The following is a 26,860-nucleotide window of genomic DNA, read 5'->3' as shown; positions in this document are numbered from 1 at the left end:
ACTCCCGTTAGTCTTGTGGACCACTGAACCCAAGCAAGGACTTAAAGCCATTTGATCTTCCAGAGACAAGGTGGTTCAAAGACGCTTGAACCCTTAAAATGGGGTGGGGTGGGGAATGACACAAACAGGAAAAAAACCACTTGTTTGATGAGAGAGTTTTCAGGCTTTTTTCTTTTTTTTTTTCCTGTGTTTTCCAAGTTTGTTTTTCATTAGTTCATTCCTCTGGTCTCTCCATCTCTCTCTCCCGCACATGTGTGCGTGCTCTCTCTCGCACTCGTGGTTTTTTTTTTTTTTTTGGTTGTGTGTTTCAGTTTTTCATTAAAGAACTTTGGATTTGCCGTTGGTGGGCAGCGCCGGTCCTGGAGGCTGGACCGCCACGTGGCAGGGCTGGGACAAGGGGCAGGCCGACGGCTGCTGAGAGGATCTCTGTGTTTAAAGCCTTTGAGAATAAGTTACTGCAGTTTCCAGGGTGCAGGGTCGGGGCTGGCAGAGGGGTTCCTGGCCGCGGCTTCCCCTAGAGTTCAGGCCACAGGGGCTCCCCTGTCAGATGAGGAGGGAGGGGTGTGAGGAGAGTGAGCTGGGAGCACTTCTCCCCGCTGACCTCCAGTTTGGTTAGAGTTTCGTGGGCTCCCTGCCCATCCCAGGCTCCAACCTTGGGAGCCAACTGAGTATTTGGAAGGAGTTTGTGAGCGGTATGGCGCTCTAGACGAGGGGGGTAGGAAGGAGAAGGGGGAGTGGCAAAGTTTATTTTCCTTCCCCCTTCCTTGTCTTGGGTTTTCTTTTTCCTTTCTTCTTCTTCTTCTTCTTTTTTTTTTTTTTGGTGTTTTCTCAGTCAGTGGAACAGCATGGGATAACATATTTGTGTGTTTATAGGAGTTGGAAGGGTGACTGGGAATTCAGTAGGAAAGAGGCTGTAAGAAGATGAAACCAAGGATAGATTTTGTGTCTGGTGGGCAGGGTGGATGTGAATGAATAATCGAGATGGCAAGATGGATGTGTTGGCCGTGAAGACCAAGGGGCAAGGATTTGTGAAGGATCGGTGTGTCTGGGGGTGGAGGAGGAGGCAGGACTCTGCTGGAGGTGGGGTGTGTGAAGCCCACTGAGGGTGGGAACTGAGAGATTCCCAGGGGGGGTGGGCAGGGCCAAGGGTAGGGTTAGGGATTTGAGCTCCCACCAGACACCCCTTGGGGTAAGAGGAGCCCCGAGGCCCTCCCTGCCCCCGTGTCTTGGTTTATCTGTTTATAAAGCTAGAAGTGTAGAGGTAGTAGTAGTTTTTGGGTTGGAGTCCGTGTGAGGTAATCTTGCTTCCTCTTTGGCAAAAGCCACAGCAGCCGTGGCGGCAGTGGCGGCGTTGGTGGCGGCGCCAGGTGGGCCCCCTGGGGGCGGGGCCGCCTTGCGCCTGTGGGCCGAGGAGCGCAGGTGCGAGGCCAGGGCTTCTCGCCCACTCAGCAGCACCTCACATGCCAGGCAGTGGTAGGTGCAGATGGGCACCCGCAGTGGGAGGGGCATGGAACCCCCAGAGCCCCGCCCAAAGAAGCAGAAGGATCTCTGGTGAGCAGTGGCCAGGGCCTCCCCGTCAAATGCCATCTTGCACTGGCGGCAAAGGTAGCGGTGGGTCACGTCCACGGTGGAGATGCCCGTGCTGCCTGTCAGCAGCTCATCGGCCTCCCCGGCCTCCCCCTCCCCCGGAGCGGGCAGTTCAGGTGGCTTCGGAGGCGCTGTGGCTATGGGCTCGGGGGCCTGGGGCGGTGGCTGGAGGAGGGCGTTGGGGAGCAGTCCGATGAGGGTCTGAGGTATCACGGGGTTCATGGGAAACAGTCCCTTCTTCATGCCATAGAGCTGTTGGAAGTAGGCCCCCTGTAACTGGGGGCCAAAGACAGCTGGGGGCGTGGCCCCCCCTGCAGAGGGCAACGGGAAGGGCAGGAACTGGCCCCCCAACAGGGCTGGGACAGTGGCCTTCAATGCTTTGAGGTTCTTGAGGGCATCGGTAGAGGAGTTGGCGGGGGCTGCAGCTGGCTTTCGCTCACCGGAGACCTTGTCCCCAGAGGGTTCAGTAGGCGGGCCTGGGGCAGGGTCAGTGGTGCCTACTGTGGAGGTGTTGGTGTGGTCGGGCATAGGTCTCTGAGGTAAGGGGCAGCCTGGGCCAGCAGTCTGGACCACTGTGGTAGCAGGCAGGACCGAAGTGGCGAGGCCAAGGAGGCCTGAGGAGGCTGCAGGGCCTAGGAAGATGAAGAGTGCGGATTAGCCACCTCCTGGCGCTGCCATCCTTCCTGCTGGAGGCCACCTCCAGCCACGTACTCATGCGTCCCCACCGCCTGGCCTCCATGCTCCCTCTCCTCCCTTCTCTACCCCACCAGCTGGAAACACAGGGAGGCCAGGGAGGAGACTGGAGATGGGAGGAGTCAAGAAGGAAAAGGAAGGGCACCTCATCAGAGGGAGATGCCCTCTGAGGTCCAGCTTCTCCCAACCTCTCACTCACCTGCGCTGAAAGGAGCTAAGCTGCCCAGCGGGGGCTGGGCCAGAGCTGGGCCGGACAAGAGGACCGGGGCCAGGCGAGGCAGAGCCGGGGCAGCCCCGAGGGGCACAGAGGCGGGTGTGGTGGCAGGTGGAGCCTTGGGAGCGGGGGGTGCCTCGGGTGCTGGGGCCAAGTCGTAGCACTTGCTTTCACTCTTCAGCTGGGCTCGGACTGCCTCCTTGAGCTTGGCCAGGTGCTGGCGGGAAAAGAGGTGGCCTCGGCAGGAGACATAGAAGTCATACTTGACGTCACAGTAGGGGCAGTCGGTGCGCTGGGCTCCCAAGGGGCCCTCACTGCTGCCCCCAGCCCCACCGACTGCTGCCCCCTGCAGCTTGGCCTTCTTCTCCTTGGCACGAGCATTCTGGAACCAGACCTGGATGACTCTCTTGGGCAGCCCAATCTCCTCCCCCAGCACCTCACACTCCTGCATGGTAGGGGTGCGGTAGGCTTCATAGCAGGCTTTCATGATCTTTAGCTGCAGACTGCTCATCTGGGTCCTGTAGCGCCGCTGCCCCATTCCGTCTGGGACCCCAGCCCCACCTCCTGGGCCCCCATTGGTCCCTCCAGTCCCAGGGGACTCTGGTTCAGCCAGGCTGGAAGCTGACGAATCACTTAAATCCCCTGCAGATGGACTGCAAGCCTCACTCTCTGGAGAAGCTTTAGACGGTTCCTCTGGGCCCTCATCCTCATTGGTTGGAGGGGGCGGTGGGAGAGGTAGAGGTGGCTCTGGTGTCAGAGTGGGGGCCTCTTTCCCAGGTGGCAGGAAAGGCAGAGGCCCAGCAGCAGGGGTGACCGTGGGGTAGGGAAAAGCGGGTGTTTCCCTCTTTGGGGCCTCCCTCCCAGCCCCATCATCCACCTTGCCCAGCAAGTGGTTGAACTTGGGGAAGGGTGCAGGGCTGGGTGTGATGGGGACCTTGACTGCCGGACTGGGCACTGCCCCGGGGGTGCTTCGGAACTGGCCCTTCCTCTCCCGGGCCCTGGTGTTCTGGAACCAGACCTGCACCACTCGCTTCTTGAGCCCCACCTCCTCGGAGATGCAGTCGAGCATCTTGCGCGTCGGGTTGGAGTCCTGCATGTACCAGCGGTACAGGATCTCCAGCTGCTCGGGCAGGATGGTGGTGCGCAGGCGCTTATCCCTGGGGGGCTCACCCTCCCCACCCACCCCTGCTTCGCTGCCCGTGGGTGACAGGCTACCGTCCTCGTGCTTCCGTTTGAGGGGTGGCCCTGGCACTGGTGGAGTGCCTGGCACCGGAGGGTTTCGCTCCCCGAACACCAGCAAGGGCAGCTCTAGGAGGTGGGGGGCAGTGCTGGGCTGCACAGGTGGCAGGAAGTGGAGCCGGCGGTGACTGGTCAGGAGGTCCTGGCTGGGGAAAGACATGGCGCACTGGTCACAGGCGTGGACGGGGGAGGGCGAGGGAGGGGCCCTCCCTTCAGGCTCTTTGCCTCCTGGCTTTGTGGCCTCTGCTTGGCCCAGCTCTTCCCTGTCTGGAGGTTCTGGTGATGGGCCCTCAGGCCCCGCTGGGGGTTCTGGGCCCTGTTCCTCCTCTGCGTCTTCCTCTTCTGCGTCTTCCTCCTCTTCCCCTCTCTCTGCCTCTTCCTCCTCTTCCGGATGCTGGTCGTCATAGCATTTCTTGAGGTGCCGCACCAAGTCAAACACACAGGAGAAGGTGGCGCGGCAGCGCCGGCAGCCGGAGGCTCCCCCAGTGCCTCCCCCGCTGGGCACAGGCCCACCGTCGCCGGCACTTCTGCGAGCCTTCTGGCGGGCGTTCTGGAACCACACCACCACCACGCGGCTAGCCAGGCCCAAGAGACTCGCGAGCCGCTCCACCTCTCCGTCCTTGGGGTAGGCGCTGGTCTCAAAGAAGGACTGCAGGGCTTGGGTCTGGAACTCTGTGAACTTGGTTCTGGAGAAGCGGCGGCCTGCAGGCACCAGGGGAGGAAGATTCCCTCTGGAGCTTTCCTCCTCCTCTGGGGGCCAGCGTCCTGCTGCCCGGCCTCGCTCCTCAGGGGGGCGGGCCCCCCCTGCCTCGGGCTCTGGGCCCAGGTGGGGAGCAGGTGAATCCAGAGGCCCATCGGGAGGTTTGGGGGACCCTGCCGGGGGTGGGTAGAGGCTATCATAGCTCTTTCGAAACTGAGCGGCATATCGGCTCAGGGCCTCAAAGGGCAGAAAGCGGCGGTGCACGTGCTCCTCGTGTGTCTTGAGGATGAGCATGTTGGAGAAGAGTTTCCCACAGGCCCCGCAGGCCAGCTTGTCCCCGCCCCCCAGGGCCTCGGGTGGGGGTGGGGTTGGGGGAGGGGGCACAGCCTGCTTCCCCTCATTGTACTGGATCACCAGCTCAAAGCCAAAGTTTTCTAGAAGGGCTTTGGCTGCAGTGCGGGCTGCCTCGTTGGGTGTTGGCTGGGGGGGTGAGCTGGGCGCCGTCTCGTTCCCCTCTTCTGCCGCGGGTGGCCGCTCCCACTCTCGCTCAGCCAGCTCGGCCTTAGGGGGCGGGGGAGGAGGGGTGGCGGCCGGCAGGGACAGCAGGGGCGCGGGCCCAGCCAGTGCCAGTTTGGGCCCTACCTTGAGGTCATGGAGGTAGAAGGGCAGGAGCAGCTGCTGCTGCTGGAGCTTAAGCAGGGACTCGGGCACCAGAGGGAAGGAGGGCAGGACTGGTGGGGCGAAGAGTGGGGCTGGGAATCGGTGCAGGTCCAGGGGAGGTGGGGGAGGGGACAGGAAGGGCAGTCCACCAGACACGAAGCCACCAGGGTCAGGGCCCTTCTTCTCAGTGCCCACCTCCCCCTCAGTCTCGCCTTCCTTGGGCTCTTCTGGGCCGCGCTCTGGCCCCTCGGCCTTGGCATCCGTCTTGGCTCCCCTCGAGCGAGTCTGGTGCAGGACGGAGCGCATGTGGATCTCCAGGGTGGAGCTCTGGTTGTACGAGACGCGGCAGACCGTGCACTTAAAGGGCTTGTCTGTGGCAGCAGCAGGGGCGGGCGCGGCCCCGGCTTCCCCGCGGGCAGGCCCGGAGGGATCAATGGCAGCCTTCTTCATCTTGTGCAGGTGGGAGACCGAGTTATAATGGACCAGGAGGATGTTCTTCTGCGTGAAGGACTCCTTACACACAGTGCACTTGTAGGGCCGGGCAGGGTCGAGAAACTTGTCCAGGGCAAAGTTGGTGGTCTTCCGATAAGTCAGAGGGTGGCGAGAGTCAGCCGGAGCTGGCTCTGCCAGGCGGGGCTCCCCGCCAGCCCCCTCTTCCTCCTCAGCCGTGGTGGGTGGAGGAGCTACCTCGTCAGCTTGGGCATCGGGCCGAGGGGCTGGAGACGGGGCTGGAGAAGGGGGCTGGTCAGGGCTTCCCATGGGCTTGTCTGGGGCCTCGGCTGAGGGCAGGGGAGGCTCAGGAAGAGGATCGGGACTGGCTTCCGGGGTCACGTGAGGGCCTTCTAGGGGAGAGAGAAGGGGGCGCAGTGAGAAGGGAACCTTGTCTAAGTCAGACCCCACCCACTCAATATCTAGGGCAACTCATCCTTGCCTCAGTTGTCTTTAGACCTTCTTGGTCCGAGGAATCCAGGTCCCCTTTCCTGCCACCTTGGGAGGTCTGCCCTCCCTTCCTTACCTGCTGCTTGGTCTCTGCTGGGCACAGACTCTGGCCCGGGAGCGGGGGGCTCTGGGCCGTCCCCCAGAGGGCTTAGAGTGGGCCCAGGCAGCACTTTGGTCGTCAAGGTCATCTCTACAGTTGTGGCCTGCGATGGAAGAGATCCCAGTGACTTCCCCCACCGTCCCGCTACCCCAGACCCCCCAGCTCGGCACCTGTGTCTGTGTGCAGCCCAGCTCCAGTCTCCTCTGTGGACAAACCTCCCACCTCACTTCTGCCTTCCCCACGGAGGGGAGGGCCTGGGCTGCTGCCTGTCCTGTCCGGCAGCCGTGCCTGCTGTGGAACAGCTCCTCTCAGGACCCAAGGGCGCTTCCTCCCCAGCGAGTAGAGGCTCTGGACAGGTTTCGGCTCTGAGGTTCCCTCCAGCTCTAAACTCCACCTTCAGATCCACGCAGAGCCGCTCCCCTCAGCACACACAGCTGCCCGGACACCGCGGCCTCTGCCTCCCCTCCTGCCTTGCCCCCCAGCCCATACTCACCGCGAGCAGCAGCCTCTCAACGCACTCGGGCACCACGTTGTGCAGGTGGCTGAGGTGGAAGTGCAGGGCAGGCCGGCCCACCAGCTGCTCCTGGCACAGAGGGCACCGGTACTTGGGCTGCACTGCGTGCTGGGAGAGCGCGTGCGCCCTCACCTGCTCGGACTCTGGGCTCAGGAAACTGCAGTATGGACAGCAGAACACCTGGGGCACACAGGCGGTGGGGGGAGGTGTCAGGGAGGGGTGGGACTCACCATCACTTACCCGGACACAGCCTGGTCCTACCCCTGCTGGAGGAGGAGTCCCAGTCCTGAAAGCTGGCTCCTCCCTCGCTTCACTTGGACGGGGACAAAGGCCTAGGCTGGGCTGCCCCGGCTGGCCCGCCTTCTCTGTCCTGCCCTCTCCCTCCATCCTGGCCTCTCTCTTCCCCTGTCGCTGCTGCCCTACTCCGTTCTCCAGCCGACAGGACGGCCCTGTACCTACCTCCTCTGATTTAGTTTTCTTACCTGCCCCCACCCTGCCTGTGCTCCTCCGTGAAATAGCTCCCCTTGCTTCTGGCACTTCCTGGACCCAGAGGCTCCTGAATCCCTGCCACTCTGCCTCTCCAAGGTCCCTGGACTAAGCGGGGCGCTCCCTACCTGTCTGCTCAGAAGCCGGCTCTTTCTCCCTCCTTCCCACTTTCTTTGCCTGCCTTTTTCTCCCCTTCCCTTTTTAACGTAAACAAACACCACAGCTCCCCCAGTGGCCCTGGAAAATTCTGGCCTGGCGCTGTTGGCGCATTCCCGCCCGTACCTCCAGAGGGTGGGGCTGGAGAGCCTGGGGTGGGGCGTGAAGGCCCCCCTACTTCCGCCTCAGTCACCTGACTGCCTGACCTGCAGCCTGCATTTCTGTCAGCCTGCACTTCCTCTCCTGTCGCCTGTGCCACTGGTCCAGGCCCGCGTGTCAGGGAGGATATGGCCGTAAAGGAAAGGTATTCGGACGCTCATCTTAACGCACCTATAGCCCTGGGAGCAGATAGCTGGAACAGGAGTTAGGAGGCAGGGGAGCTGAGGACATAAGCCGTCACTGCAGCAGTTTGCAGTCGTAATACACACGGCATATTGCAGTCCGGTTTGGAGAGCTGGGAGGCACAGGGTGGCACCTCAAGACCAAAGGCTGGGAATCCCCTCAGAATGAACCCTTTCAGGCCACAGAGCTAAGCTACTCTTGGGCCCTGCCTGGGTCAGCCACTCGGAGACTTGCAGAGCTTCCTGTCTGCGTGGATCATCTGGGTCAGTTCCTCTAGCCTGAGGAAGGAGGTGCCAGGGCAGTTCCACCCAGGCTCGGGGTTCTCTGTAGAAGATGAACTTCACATCTTTCTGCTCCCAACAGGAACAAAGAGCTGGGCAGCAGCTAGTGTTTTATTTTTGCCTTTCTCTTTTCATTCTGTCTCCCTCTGTGCTCCACCCCTCAGGGCTGGCTCAGCTGGTGCTCACATCCGGTAACTGGACCTAGGTGCAATTTCTGAAATGTATTTGGAGTGACGTAAGTCACAAGCATGATAAAATTAGATCTGCCTTTGGTCTGAAATCTCTTGTCTGTAAAGACCTACTAATTAGAAGTTCAGCCTTTAGGATATGAGCAGATCTCAGTAAAATTAGACACCCTCCCCCAAGATCTTCCCAGTTACCCCGGTTCTGACCGTGGTCTGGCCGGCACTGTCTCCAGGAGGGCCAGTCTTGTTCTCTGCCTCTTCAGAAGCTGAAGATGAAAGGAGAGATTAAGAGACTCTGACAGCCCCTCCCTCTTCCTTTCACAGACCCCCGGCCCTTAAGATGACCTGATTTGTAGCAGAGGGCTTCCAAGGTAGGGGTGGGCTCTGGGGAAAGGGAGAAAGGGCAGGGAAGCACAGAACTGCGCTCAGTACAGGGAGTGGAGCTTGGCAGGGCTGAGCCCGGTTAGCGGGATGGCCAGAGGGCAAAAGCACCCAGCTTTCTGTGGCTCCGCCTCCCTTCCCTCTGATGAGCCCTTTTGATCACTTTAGCTCCTTCTGCACAGGAGGCCTTGCTGGGTGTCTGGATTACCGCAAGGTCCCATGAGCACCTCAGAATGTATAATATTAGGACTGGGGGGTGAGGAGGGCAAGGGATGGAGAAAGAAATGGATCAGATGAGCAACTCACCCAATTGTTCTGTCTTATTCTGGGCCTCTTTCTCAGGGGTGGGTGGCTCAGCTAAGGGGGTGACAGGAGCCTTCCCTGTGTAGGATGAAGAGAGAGTCAATTTAAAAGGATGAAGCATCAGAGGAGGGAGGACATAGGGCAGAGGAGGGAGGACATAGGGCAGAAGAAGCAGGACAAGCAGCCAGGCAGTAAAGGGAGAAGATGGATAGATGAGTCAATAGGCAGGAGAGGACAAAAAGCCGCCAAAAAGAAATACAGAGGATGAGGGGGGAAATTACAGTGTTGGAACTGGTAGAGCCTAAGAAATCATCTCTGCGAGTCTAGCCCCGTCATTAAAGATGAGGGAACAGGTCCAGCAGCAGGCGATAGAAACAGGACCAAACTCAGCTCCCTGTCGTGACTGATCCTGGAAGAAGGGAGCCCAGAAATGTAGAGTGAGGGGCGCCGAAGAGGGCAGGTGAGGTTGAAAGGAAGCAGCTGCAGCGAGCAGGAGGCGGCAGGTCTAGCTGGGAGAGGAGATTACCACTCAAGCAAGAATTGACAGATGTGTAGGAATTTATTTTCGGTGGCGGCTAATTAAAGTGTTAAAGTTCCTTAACTCCATTCAGTCCTGCTCCAGGATCGTTAGCTATTGATCTGGGCCCTTCCGGCACTTAACTCCAGCCAGTGTATTGGCAATTCAATTAGCACCAGTCAATGCTGCCTGTTCCTGGTTCCTGCTGCCCCTGCCCTCACCCTTGCCCACCGCCGGCCTCTGCAAAGCCCGGACACCTGTGTCCAGCTCTCACAGCCCCTTCCAGGCTCTTCTGCACCCTCTGGGTCAATGGTGCCTGGCGGGCTCTGCCCAGTCTCTCTCGTACAACCTCAGCTGCCTAAGGGGGACCCTAAGCCCAGCCTTCGGACTGAAGACCTCCTAGGAGACAGGAAGAGGCTGGGGAGCTCATCAAGGGCTTCCCACCCTGCTGCCTTCGGGCCATGCCCCCAGCTCCCACCTCCTTCTGACAAGTCCTGGCCCAGCCCAAAGCTGATTCTATCTGTTTTTCTCCCTTCCTCTCCTTCTGACCAGCTGCTGCCACACCCCACACACGCCCAGCCCACCCGCCCACCCCAAGCTTTGCCAGCACACAGTCACCACTCGGAATCACTGGGTGGTTCCTTCTCACCTCCCTTCCTGCTCTACCTCTCCACCCAGCAAAATCCCTGCTCTTCTCTGCCTCCTCCTCCAACAGCCTCTTGTCCCCCACTTCCCTTGGCTGCCCCAGTGTTCCTAAAAGCCAGTTTCAGCAGCCTTCCCAGCGCCTTTCCGCTTGCTCTGGACTGTGCACGGACCCATTTCTCGTCCCCGTGCCACTTTCTCCTGGGCCCCCAGCTCCCGCCCTGGCTGCCCTCCCCGCCCACCTCTTCTTCTCCAGTCCCCTCTTCCTCACCGGGAGGCCGGAGCTGCCCGTGGCTGAAGCTCAGGATGCTCTGAAGAGCTGAGAGCCCCTCGTCGGCTGCGGGGCCGCTCTGTAGCAGCTGCAGGCGCCACTGGGCCTGGGCATCGCGGTGGGCAGGGGCGCGCAGGTGCTGCAGCACAGTCAGGCGGGAGGGCGTCTCCCAGGCGCACAGCAGGCAGCGGAACAGCCCCAGCTCCGTCCCCGCCGCTGCCCCCTCCATCTCCAGCAGAAACTGGAAACGGGAGGGAGGCTGCTCAGGTGCAGAAGGACAGATGGATGCCCCCAGGTCCTGGGGGCCCCTTTGCCTCCCCGGGGGGCCTGACCAGCAGCACCCCGACACCCCTTCCTCCCTCTTGGACTCTCCTCTTCCTTCCTTTGGCCACCTGAGTGTGACTGCCTTTTCTCCAGCGTCTCCTCCTCTTCCTACTACCAATCCTGGACTCCCTCCTAGTATATGAATGGAATCTGGTTCCATCCTCTTGAACTTCGGGGACAAGATGGACTGAGCAGACACAGAACCCTCCCGCTAGTCCCAAACGCCAGAAAAGTTGAATAAAGTACCGGAGTCACTTGGTCAGAGTCCACCATCCTTTGGTCTTTCTCCACGTCTGTCTCCAAATAGTTTTTCCCCTGGTGCCCCGGCCTTTTTTCTCCAATCCCGCCCCCCTGGGTTTTCGCATCACCTTCCCACTCTGCATCTCCTTGCTCCAGCCCCGTCCCCTTCTCCTCTCCCCCTCAGGCTCTGTGCTGTGCCCTTCAAATCCCAGACCCTTCCTGCCCTGCCCTCACCTTATAGATCTGGATGTTCTCTTCGTGGGCCGCACCCCGGGCGTGCAGCTGCATCTTCTCCTTGCTGTTGGACTCAAAGTCACAGATGTTGCAGCGCAGGTGCAGGGTGGGGACAGACCCATAAGGAGCCCCGTCTCCCAGGGGCACTGGGGAGGGGGTGCCCATGGCCCCGCCCCCCTCCCTCAGGTGGGCCGCCAGCTGGTACTTCTGAGCATGTTTGTCGGTCTTGAGGTGGAGTTGGAAGTTGGCCTTGAGCTGGGTGCCATAGCAGCAGAGCTTGCAGCGGTGGGTGTCACCAGCTACCTCCTTCCACTCGGCCTCCGGGAGGCTCCGGCCCATGCTGCAGTGGTAGAGCAGCAGCTCCAGGCTGTCTGTGCTGAAGGCCTGGCACACGAGGCATCGGAACACCTTCAGGGATGGGCTGTCGTCTGGGGGCGGCGAGGCAGGCAGCCCGTCGGACAAGGGGCCCAGAAGCTGACTTTGAGGCAGGTGGGCATCCGGGGAGGGGCTGCCGGGGGCTACAGGACAGAGACAGGTTAGTAGCCCCCGGAAGGAACAGGGAAGGGTCAGCTTGCTGTGTGGGAATGGGAGGGGTGGATGCTGAGGGAGCTGGGGTTATTTAAGCGGCGGGGCTGGCCCTGGGGAGAAAGCAGGGAACCGAGTTTGGCCCCGAGGAAGGGAAAAGAGAACACCCAGGGAGCTTACCAGCTGTGGGGAACTTGCGGGCAGGTGCTCCGAGGTGGTGGAAGCCATTGAGAAGCAGCTGGGCTTCCAGGGGCTTGTCTGGCCTCAGCCCAGGGCCAGGCAAGGGAGCCTGAGGCTGCCCTAGGGCCTGCGGTCCGAAGTACTGGAAGAGGTCAGGGGAGGTGGCAGGGGCAGCCCCTGCTGGGGGAGGGGGGCCTGGCCCCACCATCCCCGGCGGCAGCCCCAGCGGCAGCCCCTGGTGCAGCATGAGGACGTTCTGCATGTGCTTCTCGGAGGTCATGTGGATGCGCAGATTGCGGGAGATGTTGGTCTCGTAGCTGCACACCTTGCACTGCCAGGACGCTTTGGTCTTGGGCTCCTTGTCCCCCGCGGGGGGCGGGAGCGCTGCCTCTTGGGGGCTCCCCTGCCCCACCGGCCCTGCCTGGAAACCCTGCAGGTTGGCCAGGTGCTTGTCGGACTGCATGTGGATGCTGAGGTTGCCCTTGGTGGTGGTGGAGTAGTTGCAGACGTCGCAGCGGTAGGGCTTGTAGCCACAGTTGTAGCTCTCCCCCCGGGCGAGGCGGGGGTGGGCGCCCCCAGCGCTGCAGTAGCTGCAGTGACTGTTGCTCTCAGGGTGCTTCTCCCGCATGTGCACATCCAGGGTCTGCTGGTACTTGTAGTGCCAATTGCACTTGGGACACTTGAGCGTCTTGCAGGAGTTGCGCGAGTGTAGCAGAGCCATGTGGCTGGATAGGCTGAGGCCCTGGAAGGCCGCAGGGGCCGGGGTGTAGTCGTCGGCTGGGCGATAGGGCTGGGGCGGGTCACCGGGATCTTCGGGGGAGCCCACTGGGGCAGGGAGAACGCCCCCGTCCTTGGAGGTGGGTGAGCTTTGGTTGAGCGAGGGGCAGAGCCCTCCATCCTCCTCTTGCCCCTCGGGGAACCAACCTGGCCCTGCCTCGCCTGCCAGCGTCGGCGATTCTTTGGCTTGGCTTGGGCTGGGGTTCCAGGCGGCTGGGGTTGTCAGCGGGGAGGGCGGGCTGAGGGCCACGTCTTCTTCCACAGGCAGGACAGGGGCCTGGGCTTCGGCCGCGGCGGGGCCATCCTCGGTCTGAGCCGCGTGGGCCTCCATGTTCACGGCGCTGCTGTTGTCGAGGGGTATTTCTAAAGGGGCGTGAGCAGGCAGCTGTGGTTCCAGGAAGCTCAGGAGGGCCACGCAGCCCTCGTCCCCCTCCCGGAGCACGGCTGGGTTGCCTGGCAGGCCCTGGTGTTGAGCAGCGGTTAGCTTCACCCCGTGAGACTGTGTGTGACCCACAAAGGCCTGGGGCCTGCCGAAACCCAGGCGGCACGGGAGGCAGAGCCAGAAGAGTGCCCTGGGGTCTCCTCCCCTGCTCCCCATGGGGCCATCTTTGGGATCTCCAGGTGGGTTTGGAGCCAGCTGGTAGCTCCAGAAGGCTCCATCCCTTCCCTCACAGGTGGCCGGAGATGGCGCTGAGGTATCATGGGACAGAATTTGGTCAGAAGAGCTAAAGCCTTGGATTGGGTCAAAGCCATGTTGGATGTGAAGGGCAGTGAGGTGTACAGGGGGCGGGTGGGCAAGGAGGGGCAGGCTGGGCTCTTCCTTGATGCCTGCCTCACCCCAGGGGAAGCCCTTTGGTAACGGGAGTTCGCTGCCACCTGGCAGGGACAGCTTGGCCACTAGGCAGGCCTCACCGCCAGCCGTGAAGACTAAGTGGTCGCTCAGGTCCACAGGAGGGAGCCCTCCTCCTCCCTCCCCCTCTTCCGCCCCCAGGCCCTTTGGCGGGGAGCCACCACGGCCAGGCTCCTCTTGGGGCTCCCCTATCTCCTTTGGTGGGACGAGGCCACAGCCTGGCTCCAGGGGCTGCCCCCCGGGCTCTGAGGACCTCATGCTCTCAGAGGCGGAGGGGGCCGCAGGGGGATCTTTGGTGACAGGATCAGAGGGGGTGCGGGGAGAGGAGGTGTCCGGAGGCGGGGACGGGGCATTGTGCCCAGGGGAGGGGGTGGTGTCAGCGGTAGAGGACGAGTTAAGGGTGGCCATGGCAGACGGAGGAGAGCTGGGGGTTCATTTCAGCGTGACAGCCAGGACCCTGTGGGGGAGACACGGAGAGAGCGGAGCTGTGAGGTGGCAGCGGAGACACCCAGTCAGGCAGCAGATTCTCCGGATCCTCCGGCCCCACCCTCCTCCCTGAGCGCCGGATTCAAGCACCCATTTGCCAGCTTGAAGCTTCATTACCTTAGCGTCTAACAGACTTCAAAGTGAACATGTCCAGAATCAGAACTCTTTATTTCTGCCCTGAACTTGTTTCTTCCCATCTTCCCGATCTCAAAACTTGGTACCACCATTTATCTGGTTGCTTAGGCTAGAAACCCAAAGTGTCCTCCCTCTCACCCACAGGCAGGCAATTCGACAGCACCCTCTCAAGCGAGCGTCTCTGCCTTCCATTCATCCACGTCTCCGTCAGCACCAGCCTGGCCCAAGCCATTACTGTCGCTTGCCTGAACGAGTGCAACAGACTCCACGTTGGCCTCCACTTCCACTACTGCCCCTCCTTCCGCTCAGAATGATCTTTTAATTCTCAGTTATGAGAAATGCCAAACATACATAAAGATAGACCAAACAATATGAGGAACCCGTTTGTACTCATCACCCAGCTTCAACAGTCTCCAAACTCAGGGCCAATCTTTTTTTTTCTTTAATTGAAGTGCAGTTTGTGGCAATCTCTGCTTACAGCAAAGTGACTCAGTTACACACACAGAGACATTCTTCTTTATATTCCATTCCATTATGGTGTATCACGGGATATTGAATATAGTTCCCTGTACTATACAGTAGGACCTTGCTGTTAACTCATGGCCAATCTTGTTTCATCTGTATCCTCCCCCACTTCCCGTTTTCCTGTATTGTTTTAAAGCAAATTTCAGGCATCATAATCACCTTTCAAAATGTAAACCATACTATATTCTGCTGAGAACCCATCAGTGAGTTCACTGCACTGTAAATAAAATCCAAACTCTGCTCCCTGATCTACAAAAAAGGCCTATTTGGTCTGGTACCTGCCTACTTCTGACACATCTTTAATACTCTCCACCCCACCTGGCTGGCTAACTCCAGCCCACTGGCCTTCTTGGTTCCTCAAACACACCAAGTTCATTCCCACCTTAGCAGCTTGCCCGAGCTGTTTACTCTGCCTGCAGTGCTCTTCCCCCAGACTTCTGCCCAGTGGCTCCTTGTCATTTGGTGTCTGCTTAAATAGCACCTCTTCCAACAGGCCTCGCCTCTCTACAGAAGCTAAGACAACCGGCGGGGTGGGGGGGGGGATGGGGGGTGGGGAGGGGTATTTTCTTCAGAGATTCATCACTACCTGATATTTCCTGGTTTCCTTATTTCTCCCTTCTAGAAACTAAGTTCCATGGGCGCAGGAACTCTCCTTTATTGGTTGCCCTGTCATTGGTACCGAGAAAGATGCTTGCCACATACCCATACATGTCTGTTGAATAAATCAGCTCTGGGAAAGACCCTCAGATTTTCCATGCCCTGAAGAGTTAGTTTCCCAAAGTCAAGGTCCTCTTGCCAGAGAGGCCACAGTGACTTTCCTCTGGCCTGCAGACACCATGCTGCTCTCAGATGCATTCCATAGCCATCTCTCATCACAGGTGGAAGAGCTTCTGGCCAATTGAAAGACAATGGCTTGTGTGAGATGAGCACCCCTCCTCCTCCCCAGGGATTTAAAAAAGTAACAGTAATAATATTAAGGTACGTATAGCATGGTCCTGGCACTGTGTTAACTGCTTTAATCAATTATCTCATTTAATCTCACGACAACCTTATTTTATGGGTGAGGCACCCAAGAAAGAGAGGCTGAATTAGCTGCTGATTGTCACACAGCTCCAAGGCGGTGAGACTAGAAAAGGACTGGCGGGCACAGAGCTAGACCCCAAAGCTGTGGCCTGGGCTCCTCCATCTACCCGGACTGCCCCGCAGACACAGTACTGGCGAAATGAGCCTCCCGAAGTCTAGAAGTCAGGATTCCCGAGCTGCCTCCAGCTGACCAGGATTACCGAGCCCCACCCGCTTTTTTACCTCGGTCTCCCCTCAAACTCACCAATTCCCCCATGCCTCACCATCCCATGCTTCTCCCAGTGTCCCAGGTGGCCTGACTCCTCTTCAGTTCTCAATTATCAGCAGATATCGAACGATTAAACCTTTAGCGCTCAGGCCAGAGTGCTGCCAGGAAGTGGTGTGGCCTCTCCCGCCTTGGGCAGCCTCTAACCCTCACCTTCAGATTCCCTGATTTGGCATGGGTCCTTGGTCTGGCCGCACTCAGCCTGGAGGCCCCCATTCCCACTTCCCTCCTCCTCCTGGGGGGCCAGCCAGGCGTGAAGTCGAAGGAGGAGCCATTAAGGCACTCCGCGAGGGGCTGGCTCTGAATGCTAATGAAAATGCAAATCAGCACCTGGGCCGAGGTGGGTGGAGAACTAACAGGGAAGTAAAGGAATTGGACGGGGGGCGGGGCGGGGGGGGCAGTTATCTTACATAACCAGAAAGCAGAAGCCCTGAAGTTGTGGGATAAAGGTATTCTTCCTATGGAATCCTTGGGGTGCTGGGGGAAGTGGGGAGATACATGTGCTGGAGTGTGAGGGCCTGACATTCCACTGTCACCCCCATAATGGGGGCTCACCTGGTAGGAAGAACTGAGACCGGGCAAGAGCGGCCCCTCCTGGGCCCTGACACTGAGGGCTGAACCTGGTGGGTGCTCTCCCCGTGCTGGCCCACCTCACATCCGTCAGCAACTTCTCTCTGGCTCCCGAATCACAACTGTAGATCAAACTGCAGAGGAGGGCTAGGAAGACCTAAGCCCCAAATCCTCTCTCCAAAGCTTTTACTTCCCAGGACTGGAAAAAAGACAGCTGATTCCTAGCTAGAAACCAAAGGAGCTTAGCTTTGGGCTAGCTAGTGGGTGAGACCTGGATCAGCGGAGGGAGGGTAGGTCTGAAGCTGTTTAAAATTGCAAATCTCTTTCCCCCCCTCCCCCTCCCCTCCCCCTCTACAGGAAAGAATTTCAATTGCAAATTTATCTCTGCCTCAGTGCCTCTCTTCCCACTCCCCCCACTGCCACCAACTCCCCTCCCCTCTTCTTCTCTGTACGTCTCCCATCACCCACTATTTATTACAAACCTTGAACTGCAGCAATTATTTTTTCACTTTCCCCCCCTCCTTCCGTTTTCCTCCGCCTCAGTCTTTTCTTCTGTCCCTCTCTGAATCTGTGTCCCTTTCTCTGCCCTTCCTACCTTGACCTCAGTTTTCATCTCTTTCTGGAGACAGGTTCCCACGCACCACGACCAGGCCCAGAGTCTTATTCTCCCTCAGACCACTGTCATTCTTCCTGTGGTTCCAGGCTTTCCTTAAGGGCATCTCCTCTCCCTCAGGGTACACCTTAGACGTGGGGAAAGGGAGAAGGCAAGCCCTTAAAGTCCCTGGCATTCCTGCGTGTGGAGGAGGGAAGGAGGAAGAGGGCGGGTCGGGTGTAGGGTGGAGGTGGGGGGATAGTCAAAAGGAAGGACCTGGGTAGAGGCGAGGGCCGGGGGCCCGCGAGGAGAGGGGTTAGGGGAGACAGAGCAGGCAGTGGTGGCGGTGTGATTAGAGCGGAGATTGATGTGAAGGGGCGCCACAGACGGCAGAGAGAGTCAATAAAACGAGAGGATCACATTAGAGGCGACAGAAAGAGCTTTAAATTACAAGGCTGCTGCCACCGAGGGGGATGGGAGGAGGCAGGCCTGGAGCCAGGGGAGGGTGGAGAGTTCTGAGGGTGTAGTCATCCCCTAAGATGAATCATCTAGCTCCAAAATGGCCCTCAGCCTCCAGAGCTCCCTTGCTGCCCCTTCATTCCATCACCCTCCCTAATGCTTCCTTCCCTCACAGCGTGAGGCGAAAGGGAAAATGGAGAGAAAGCTATGGGGAAACAGAAGAGATTTTTTGGGGGTATTGCCCTCTTCCTCTGTCCAGACCCAGGTCCCTTGCTATTCCTCAAGGAGAGAAGGAAAGGATGGCAGTGCTACTTCTTTCAAAGCTCAGCTAGGGACTTGTTGCCCCATCAACATAATCCCTGCACTGAGATATTCTTCCATGGGAGGTGGGCAGAAAAGCACCCTGTAAGTAGCTGGACAAGAATTCCTACTTCTTGAAATGTACCGTACTTAGAACAGGAAGACGCCAGGGAACCAGGAGGCTTCAGGACAGACAGTAGGACCCAGAGAGCTACAAAGAAAGACGTTATGAGAGGGACAGAAAGGCTTGGATGTGAAGTGGAAAGCTGCAAAGGCGGGCTCTGAGACCACAAAAGACAACACTCTGAGACTTCAGAACCCGAGAATTACAGGAGCCAAAGGAGCAAGGGCAAAGGAAGGACCAAAGAAGTGAGGCCTGAGAAAAGGAAGAATGTGCCCCTCACCGAGGAGGCGCCAGGCCGTGGGGCCTGTAGAACTGGAGGCAAAGCTGGCCAGGGGCACTTCCTCTGGAGCTGGAGCCCCAGCAAGACCAGGACTCCCCTGGGCTGGAGCCCCCTCCCACCTCTGGCAGAGCTGGAGTGGAAAAGTGACACGACTGCCCCCTAGTGGTTATGGAGGGAACATCACCGAGGAGAGGACAGGCCCGCAGGGACAGACTGGCTTTCTCCTCCCAGCTCCCCTCCTTAAAATAAAAAACAAAAACCCCTCTCCTTTCTTTTCTTCAAACCCCAGCAAAGTCGGCCAGAGGGCACTGGCACATTTGCTTACAATTTGCATACAGTGATTTCCAAGTCCCAGCCCTCCAGACATTTTTGCCTTTCACTTTTCCAATTGTTCCATCTATCCTCTTTCCTTGGAGCCCATTTTAGGGACCTTTTCTTTCTTCTCTCTGAAATCCCTGCTTCCAGCCTGCCCTCTTCCACACTAACTTTGCCCTGCCCTTCTCCCCTTTCGGTTTCAACCTGTTGCTTTTAAGAGGCAGCCACAGAGGGGAGGGGAAGAGAAGCAGGAAAGATGGAGTGTGTGTGCCCACATTAGGGGGATCAGTCGGTACCAACAGCAAATAAACTCTAACCAGGTGAGATTTCTTTTCTAAGGCAGTGGAAGAACATGGGGTATGGATTCACTTAGACCCAGGTTCAGTCCTGGCTCCCCGCCACTCACCAGCTGTGCAGCCTTGGTAAGTTACTTATCCACTCTGTTTTCTCACCTGGAAACTCCCTGGCCCTCACTCCCAAGTGCTCTTACAGGACAAGGGTTTACAGCTGGCTTTGTGCTGTTATCTGAGCCTGGGTCTCTCCAGTACACCTACAAGATCACATAGCTGCCACCACTGTCCTTACCCAGCTGTTGTGAAGACTAGTACAGGTAACATGTGAAAAGTGCCCATACTGGTGTCTGTCAGGTCAGTTTCTTTCCTTCTCTCTGGCTCTCCGCCCTCGCCACCCCAAGAGGGGAGCAAGGTGTGTGCAGCTAGGCTGACGCTTTCCTTCTGTCTTGCCCCTTCTTGACCTGGACTCATCCTCTCATCTCTGCCCTTTTCGACTGAGGGCAGATTCTTTGGCGGGCAGGATTTAAATCTAGTCTGCCCAGCAGCAGACCTCATTTCTCACCAGGCCCTCTTGATTGCTGTGTCTAGAGACATCCCATTATCCCAAACCAGAGACTGGAAGCTTTGCCCAGGCTCACACTTGCATCAGAACTATTATGGCCTCTCCTTGCATTAAAACTATCACTTTCTCTGTCTCTAAAGCTTACCTTCTGTATTTAAAAAGAAAACAAAAAAAGGTACTCCTATTCCTCCATTTTAATTCTACCTATCTCTCCTAGACATCCCCCTGGCACCCCAATACTTGGGGAGTGTTTACTTTGTGCAAGAGAATTTTTGTCCTAAAGAGAGAAAATAAGAATGGCAGGAAATGAGACAGGCAGGAAAAGGAGTATCATAGAGGGTAAAGAAAGACAGCCAAGGCAGAGAAGAGGATGGAGGAAGAAGGGAGGGAGAGGGAGGGAAGGAGCGGGGAGCTGGATCTCGATCTGTACATGTAAATACCGAATCTTGGAGAATCTTGAATCTCATTGAAGGCTCCCAGTTTTGGCAGCAGATTGGGCAGGTGGCCTGTCCCCAGTGAGAGGGATGGAGCAAGCGAGATGCTTAAGGTGGGTGGGGGGGAACTGGGTGGGGTGTGAGGAGAAAGGAGAGGCTGAGAGGAAGAATACGGGGGTGGGAGGGAGTAGACGGGGCTAAAAGGGAAGCTGTGCATTAAAACCACAACCAGAGAACATCCATCCACATTTGTGTGGCTTTGTTGAGATGTGCTGCAGTATGTCTGCTGCTGGAGGAGAGGATGTTGTGGAGAGGAGTGGAGCCTCTTGCCAGTGCATCTCCCTCAATGATGCCACAAGTGTTAGGACAGCAGTGTGGAGCTGTGTGATCTTGTAGGTGCACTGGAGAGACCCAGGCTTAGATAACCACGCAAAGCCAGCTCTGAACCCTTCTTCTGTATGAGCACTCCAGAGCCAGGGGACAGGGAGCTGTGCCCTTGAACTTAGATTCAGGATCCTATCTGATCCTGGCATGGGGGACCTCTGCGGAAGACCTTTGATCTCCCTGAGCTTGAAAAGAATTACGTGCGATTCTTCTAGAATTACTTGGAAGGATACCATTGTAAGTGGCTGTGTATATAAATAAATCCTTCTGGTTCTCTGATTCTGCATGAACCCTTGTGATAGTAATGACTCTGTTTAAATACTATTAAAACAACAACAACAACAACTACTAATAATAGTATCTTTAAATGTTTACCTTGTGTCAGGCACTGTACTGAGCCCTCTGGAAGCATCACATCACCTAATCCTCCACTACAATCTGATAAAATACATACAGCTACTCATTCCCATTTTACAAACATAGAAACAGAGTTAGATGGGTTATGTAATTTTTAAGGTCTAACACTTGGAAAATAGAGTTGAGATTGGCCTCAGGTAGCCTGACCCCAGTGCTCTGCTCTCAAGTTAATTTGTAAGCTTCTGAGCTCTGGCTGGTAAGCATTCTGAATGAGATCCTTGAGTCTGAGTGTGTTACTCTGCTCTTATGTGTGTTGCTTTGAGCATATGTGCTGTCATGCTCTCCTTTGAGCTTGAAAGCGTTAGATGGCCTTCTCCCAGTTGTTAGTGTTAAGATGGGCCAGAACAGGCCACTGCTTTGTGCGACTCCAGGGGGCGCTATTCGCATTGCAGTCTATGCACGGGCCCTGGCCATTCTGTGTGTGTGCGCGCGCGCGCGCGCGCGCGTGTGTGTGTCTCTCTCTCTCTCTCTCTCTCTCTCTCTCTCTCTCTCTCTCTCTGCTGGGGGCGGGGTTGTGGTGGGTATCAGATTTCTGATAACCTCTCTGAAAGTTGGAAGTCTACACATGTGTATTCTTAATAGCATATGAACTTCAGAAAAAACGGTATGGTATTATTTTAAAACATAGCCTTTAAGGTCAGACACCTGGAATCAAATTCTAGTTCTATTCCCTATGATGTAAATGTCCTCGGGTGGGTTGCTTAAAGCTTGTTGCTTCATAAATAGAATGGGGAATAGTTCCTCCTGGAGTTGTGCCCGTTGAGACGATCATTACTGAGACTGGCACTTTGCATGTGATCAATAAATGGAAACGATAATTGCGCGTCCACGTGTCTTATTCCCCGAGTTCGGGTGTACGTGTATGTTTATTGCTTTTTATTGTGTGTGTGGCTGAGGGCCTGGGTGTAGCCCTGTCCCGGCACCTCTTCGGGGTTAGTGAAGGGTCTCCCCGAGGCTCTCGGTTACACCCGCGTGGGCCCTGGGCTTCCCGTTCAGCGGGAAGTGGTGTCCTGTGCGGGTGTGCTGCCACGTGCCTGGCGTGCCCGCTGGCGCGGGCGGGTTTGGGGTGGTGGTAATTACTGGGATGGCCCAGCCCTAATGAGTGTGATCTCGTTACACTCTCACCGCCTCTAATGGAGCTAACCTCATTTCACAGCCGTTAGAGATGGAGATGAGGCCCCGCCCCCGGCCCCGCCAGCTGCAGCTCCCGCACCCCGGCCACGTCCTTTCCCTCCGGCTCGCCATTTCCCCGTGCCACCGCTCCTCTCCCTCCCGGTCCTCTGCTCCTCCTTCCAGGCTTCCCTCTCCCGTTCCCCATTGTTCTCTTCCCTTCCCGTCTTTCCGCGCCTCTCTCCCCTGCCCTCCTCTCCCCTCGTCCCCCGTCCCTCCTCTCCTCCATTCCTGGCTTCCTCTCTCCTTTCCTCATCCCCCTCCCTCTTTTTTCCCCGGGTCCGTCTGTCCTCCGCGCCCTCTTCTCCGCGCCCCTCCCCCGCCCTTCCCTGCTGCTGGCCCTCCCCTCCCCCACGGTGCCCCGTCTGGCCAAAGGACAAATCTCAAGGGGAAACCAGCAAGGACAAACAAGGTGCAGTGACTTCATTATCGTCGTTAATTTGCCACTTCAGTTCCTCCCACAAGGGTCAAAGCCGGCACGGCTTGAACTCAGGACTGACGCGGAGGCTGAGCCGGCCGCCTGCCTTTTCCGCCTTAAGCCTCTTCCACAACCGCTCGGCCTCCCTCCTCCTCGCGGCCGTCATTTCTCTGCAGGGGGTCAGGCTCCGGGTTTTTTCTCTTCCGTTTCTTAGTCCTCGCAGCCTCAGCCTACCGCCTTCCTTCCTTTTTCATTTAAACCGTGGCCTTCTCTCCACCTCTCTCCCGTCTCCAAGTCACATGGTTTTTACCTTTGACTCCCTCTTTCTCGTCCTATTCAGCCTGCTTCCGCTTTTCCCACTCCTCCCTGCCCCGTCCATCCTGAACCAGTATCTTGGTCTTCCCTCTTCCTAACCTCAAGCACACTCCTTTCCCTAAATCACCGGGATTTATCTCTAGGTTTTGAAAACCACATAGCCTGATGAAGCTGGGGATGGGAGGAAGGAGCAGTTTGTGGTCCAAGCAGGAAAAGTGGTACAGAACGTGGAAATGGCTGGATAGAAAGGAAGACAACTGTGATGGGGGGGGGGGCGTGACAGGCACACGAGTCAGAGCAAGCAGCAGAATCTAGACTCAGACACCCGAGACTCAAGACACACTGGGCCCCAGAGAAACAACCTTGCCAAGACCAGTGAAAAAGGAGGGTGGGCCAGAGGGCCTTGGGCTTGAGACTGGGGGCTGGGGTGGGGTAGGGGTGCATCACCAACAAAACAAGGAGTGAAGAATCTGAGAATGGAAATGGCGTTTACCCCATCAGTTCCTCAGGGAAACACAACCTAACACTCCTGTCCCACCCTCTGCCCTCCTTCACTGAGAAGCCAAATGATTGGCAACTGACTCTTGACCTTTAGCCCAATGCCAGCCCCAAAGGGAGAGGCTGAGGGTAGTTGGCTGTAACTGGAGGAGGCACCAGGGAAATGTCCACACGTGAAGTAAACGTTTCTTCACCCACCCCTGTGCCACCTACTCTGCACATCAAAATGCCACAGAGGACCAGACACAGCATATGAATGCCCTCTTCTCTCCACAGAGAGTGCTTGCTACTTATAGCCCTCTAATTTCACAGGCCCCTGTGCCAACACTGTACCACTGGGTGGCCCTGCTGTGATTCCAAGGCTGGAACCCTGGCTTCAGTGTAATACCATATTCCTGCCCCAATACAGAGGCAGCTCCTGTTCTCTCATTTGACTTTGAAAGAGAGATTTTGAGGGGTGCCGAGCTGTCTTGGGAGGGATTAGGAAAAGGTGTCTTCTTCCAGGTGCACGGCAGTGGTACAGCTTGGTGACAGGAGAGCAGGTGGATCTCAGCCCTGTTACCCCTTAACTGGGCACCCTAGACAACTGGACACAGAGGCCCTGGTCTGCACAAGTGCTTATAAGAGGGGGATACTGAGAGCCAATGGGATTACCTCAGGGTGCTGAAAGGCACCTCTAAATCCTTCACCCTGTCTCACCAGCCTGGCGGGGGGGAGGATGGGTGGGCAGGCAGTCCCCTGGGGCTTTCCACAGTGAGGCAAGGGGCTCTAGAAAAGTGAGGGGTGGGATGACTGAGAAGCCAGAGAAGAAAGATGGAAAAATCAATGAAATGAGTTTCTAACAGTGAGGTAAAGGACCGCCGTGTCGACAGCCTGTCGCCTGCTGCAAAATATGTGCTGCCCAAGTCCATGGCGGTGGCTGACAGTGCATCCAGCCGCCGCTGTCCTCCCTGCAGGCCCCCGCCCACTGGCCCCTTCTCCAGCTGCCCTGGCCTTTCTTATTATAGCTAGACTCTCCCCCAGGGCTCCCAGCTCGCTTCCTCTCATCCCGAGCTTCTTTCCTAGATTCCTTTGATCCATTTGCCACAGGAACAGGTTAAGTTATAATTCCTGATTGGGTGCATCTTTCTCCTCTATGGCTTCCGTGTTTAGACTCCCCGCCCTTCAGACCTCAGAGCTGTGATGAGCTCCGCATCTCCTGCCTCTCCCTCTTTTACTTTATGTCTCTCGACTCCAACAACGCATTGCGTGGTCAGATGTCAAGGCCATCCCTCACAGGGTTTCTTACATCCAAGTCTGTGCCTCTTTCTGCCTTTTGGCCCACTTGGCCAATGCTGACTTCCTTGTAATTGTCTGGATTTGGACAGGGTGTTTAGGATGGGCCTGGAATTGATTTATGAACTCTTTGTGATCAGCACGTGCGTGCGCACGTGTGTGTGTGTGTGTGTGTGTGTACTTAATTTATATATGGCAGATTCAATTGTGGTTTCACGATTGGGAATGGTGTGGGGTAAGGATGCTACTTCCAATTCAAAATCTCCGACTCTATCTTTAGAAACAACTCTCAACCTTTTCTGGAAACCACCTCCTTTCTCTAGCCTCCTCCATATCTTCCTTCTGGGCGCCTAAGACTGTTCATTCATGTTTTCCTCCCATTATCTCTGCAAAGACTCCCCAGATCAGCCCCTAGAGTCAGCCCTGGATGCTTCCAAGTGGGCCCCTAACCCAGTCTCTCCTCTCTCTGCCTCAGATCTCACAGTTGCTCCCCTCCAGCCTTTTCCTTCAGTGTCTGCTTTCCCAGCTTGCCCATTTATGCAGACTTAGGCCTGAGGGGCAGGGTGAAAGGAAGGTGGGCAAGTCTTTTCTTTAGCCTCTCCCTATTAATTTGAGCTCTTGATCAATAGATATTAAGCATCCTCTGTGTGACAGACATTGTGCTAGGTCCTGGAAAACGATGGGAAACTAGACAGATGCAGCCCCTGCTCATATGGCCATCAGGACTCACCCTGGATCTCTCACCCAACAGCTTCTCTCAGAGTCCCCCTTTTTTTTCCCCTCCCTCCACAGCCAAGTTCCACCATGCCCTCTGGCATTTCAGAATCCTTCCCTATTCTGTATCCCTGCTTCACACAGCTCTCACACAGCTCCTATCCCCTCTAATCTGCATTTCCAGCTTCCGGCTCCATTCCTAAACCCAAAGCAAGGTTCATCTTACATTTTCAGGGACTCCCCTCCCTGCTCACAGAGCCCTTCTCCTTTCACATTCTGTAAATGCCATTTCCAGCTCTCTTCCTTCTTTCCTGCTTTTCAGTCCCACCATCCCGTCCTCAATGCCCCTGTCTCCTGAGGTCCCTTTCCCTTGCTCCTGCAGGCTCTAGTGAACCTCAGGTGCTCACAAACAAGACTTCATTTGGAGCTAAGAACAGCTCCAGGGAGGCAAGGTCAAGCTACCAGATGCAGGAATCCTACAGATTTGACTCTGGCCCCAGCCCCATATGTGTGCAGCTCCCCAGCAAAGCAGCAAGTTGCTCCTCTATGGGTCTTAAGGTAACACCGGCTGCTCTGACATCATGGAGGGAGGACCCCTGTCAGGTTGCCAAGGCAACACCAGCAGTTTATGACATCAGAGGCTGGAGGTCTTTGGTGCTCAGGGGGCTAGAAAGATTCCAGTTCCTATCAGCTAAAGTAAATGGGAATTCTACTTTTTCATGTCTTTGCTCACGTTGCCCTGGCTTGGGGTTGAAAAGCAAAGGCCTCCGGGGGGGGGGTAGTGAGGGATTTGGCCAATGGAATGAGCCAAATCTCTCCTTCTCTTCACCAGATATCTCTGCGCTCTCTCGCCTCTCCTTTGGCATCTCCCTCTTTTGGGGCTTTGCCCAGTGGTATTTCTGCTCTGCTTTTTTTCCAAATCGCCCCTCCTGCTGTGCTCTCTTTGCATCCATCATGCTGTGTCCTTCTCACACCAGAGGCATTTGTTTCCTTTGATATCTCATCTCTCCTCTCTCCCCCTACCAAGCTCTGTGCAGCTCTGATCTGCTTCAGCACTCCTCCCTTTGCCTTCCATTTCCCTTCTTTGTACCATACTCTTTTCCCACCTCATCTTATTCTTCCATTCCTCCTTTCCCCCATTTTACCACTGTATTTATTCAGTTCATATTGCTTTTTCTGATGACCTTCCTCTTGAGAAATAATCTATCCTTTCTCTTCCTCTCTCCTTCTGTATCACTATTAATTCATGTTTTATTTCATTCTCCCAATTTTCATTAATCACCCCTTGGTTCCTCCCCTGCCCCCCCCATTCCACATGTATTTTCATCCCTTCCTTTGCGCGTTCCTCACGTCATGCATTTCTCTACCCCATGCATTTATTGCACCCGGCCTCCCTTTCCTTTCTGTCACTCTATTCACCTCTGAAATTTTCCATTTTCTGCCCATATCTACCTCCCCCTTTTACCCTTCAAGCTCCTGAAGTCTGGAAAAACAATAATGGGCGTAAAACAAGGTAAACTCTCCAGACTCTTTATCCACCTTTCCCATTCTTCAGGCTGAATGAACCTGGCCCCTTGCATAAGATATCAATAGCTTCTGTCACACTAATGAAAACTGCCTCGTAAAGAATCATGCTGAATCCAAATATGATAAAGAGTGAGGACCCAGGAAAAAGATGAATTAGAAAGTAGAGAAAAAGCCACAGATGTCTAGAATGAACTGAAAGATAAGGGGCAACCAAGCAGGGTGGAGCTTAGAATCCCAGAGAATGTCCCTTTACAAAATCAAAGTTGACAGTGAATGAACATAATGGCCCTGACTGATGAAGGGGTTCTATGCCCCTGGAAGTCCAGTAAGTTGATTTCTTGGCCTGTTTACGTGCTTTCACAAACCATACTTCCCAACT

At 56.5% G+C, this 26,860-nt stretch overlaps 1 protein-coding gene and 1 long non-coding RNA gene across 2 annotated transcripts; one reads left to right on the top strand and one right to left on the bottom strand.

Moving 5' to 3' along the window:
• Positions 1-213: 213 nt before the first annotated feature.
• ZFHX2 (zinc finger homeobox 2) lies at positions 214-15,993 on the bottom strand. The gene is made up of 11 exons (XM_060145290.1): positions 15,814-15,993; positions 15,245-15,376; positions 11,714-13,797; positions 11,009-11,526; positions 10,211-10,451; positions 8,784-8,858; positions 8,304-8,362; positions 6,626-6,826; positions 6,109-6,235; positions 2,480-5,935; positions 214-2,219 (listed from the first exon to the last, which is right to left on the bottom strand). Exons 3-11 carry the CDS (start codon positions 13,746-13,748, stop codon positions 1,240-1,242), a joined length of 7,692 nt encoding a protein of 2,563 aa, XP_060001273.1. The 5' UTR covers positions 13,749-13,797; positions 15,245-15,376; positions 15,814-15,993; the 3' UTR covers positions 214-1,239.
• LOC132517664 (uncharacterized) lies at positions 15,101-21,371 on the top strand. Its single transcript, XR_009539793.1, has 3 exons — positions 15,101-15,464; positions 18,814-18,896; positions 20,533-21,371. It is a non-coding gene; the product is annotated as an uncharacterized LOC132517664 (long non-coding RNA).
• Positions 21,372-26,860: the final 5,489 nt, after the last annotated feature.

This window comes from Lagenorhynchus albirostris, chromosome 1, assembly GCF_949774975.1.
Source record: "Lagenorhynchus albirostris chromosome 1, mLagAlb1.1, whole genome shotgun sequence".
Classification (NCBI taxonomy): domain Eukaryota; kingdom Metazoa; phylum Chordata; class Mammalia; order Artiodactyla; family Delphinidae; genus Lagenorhynchus; species Lagenorhynchus albirostris.
Note: the sequence above shows the minus strand (reverse complement) of the source record. Positions and strands in the feature narration are given on the sequence as shown.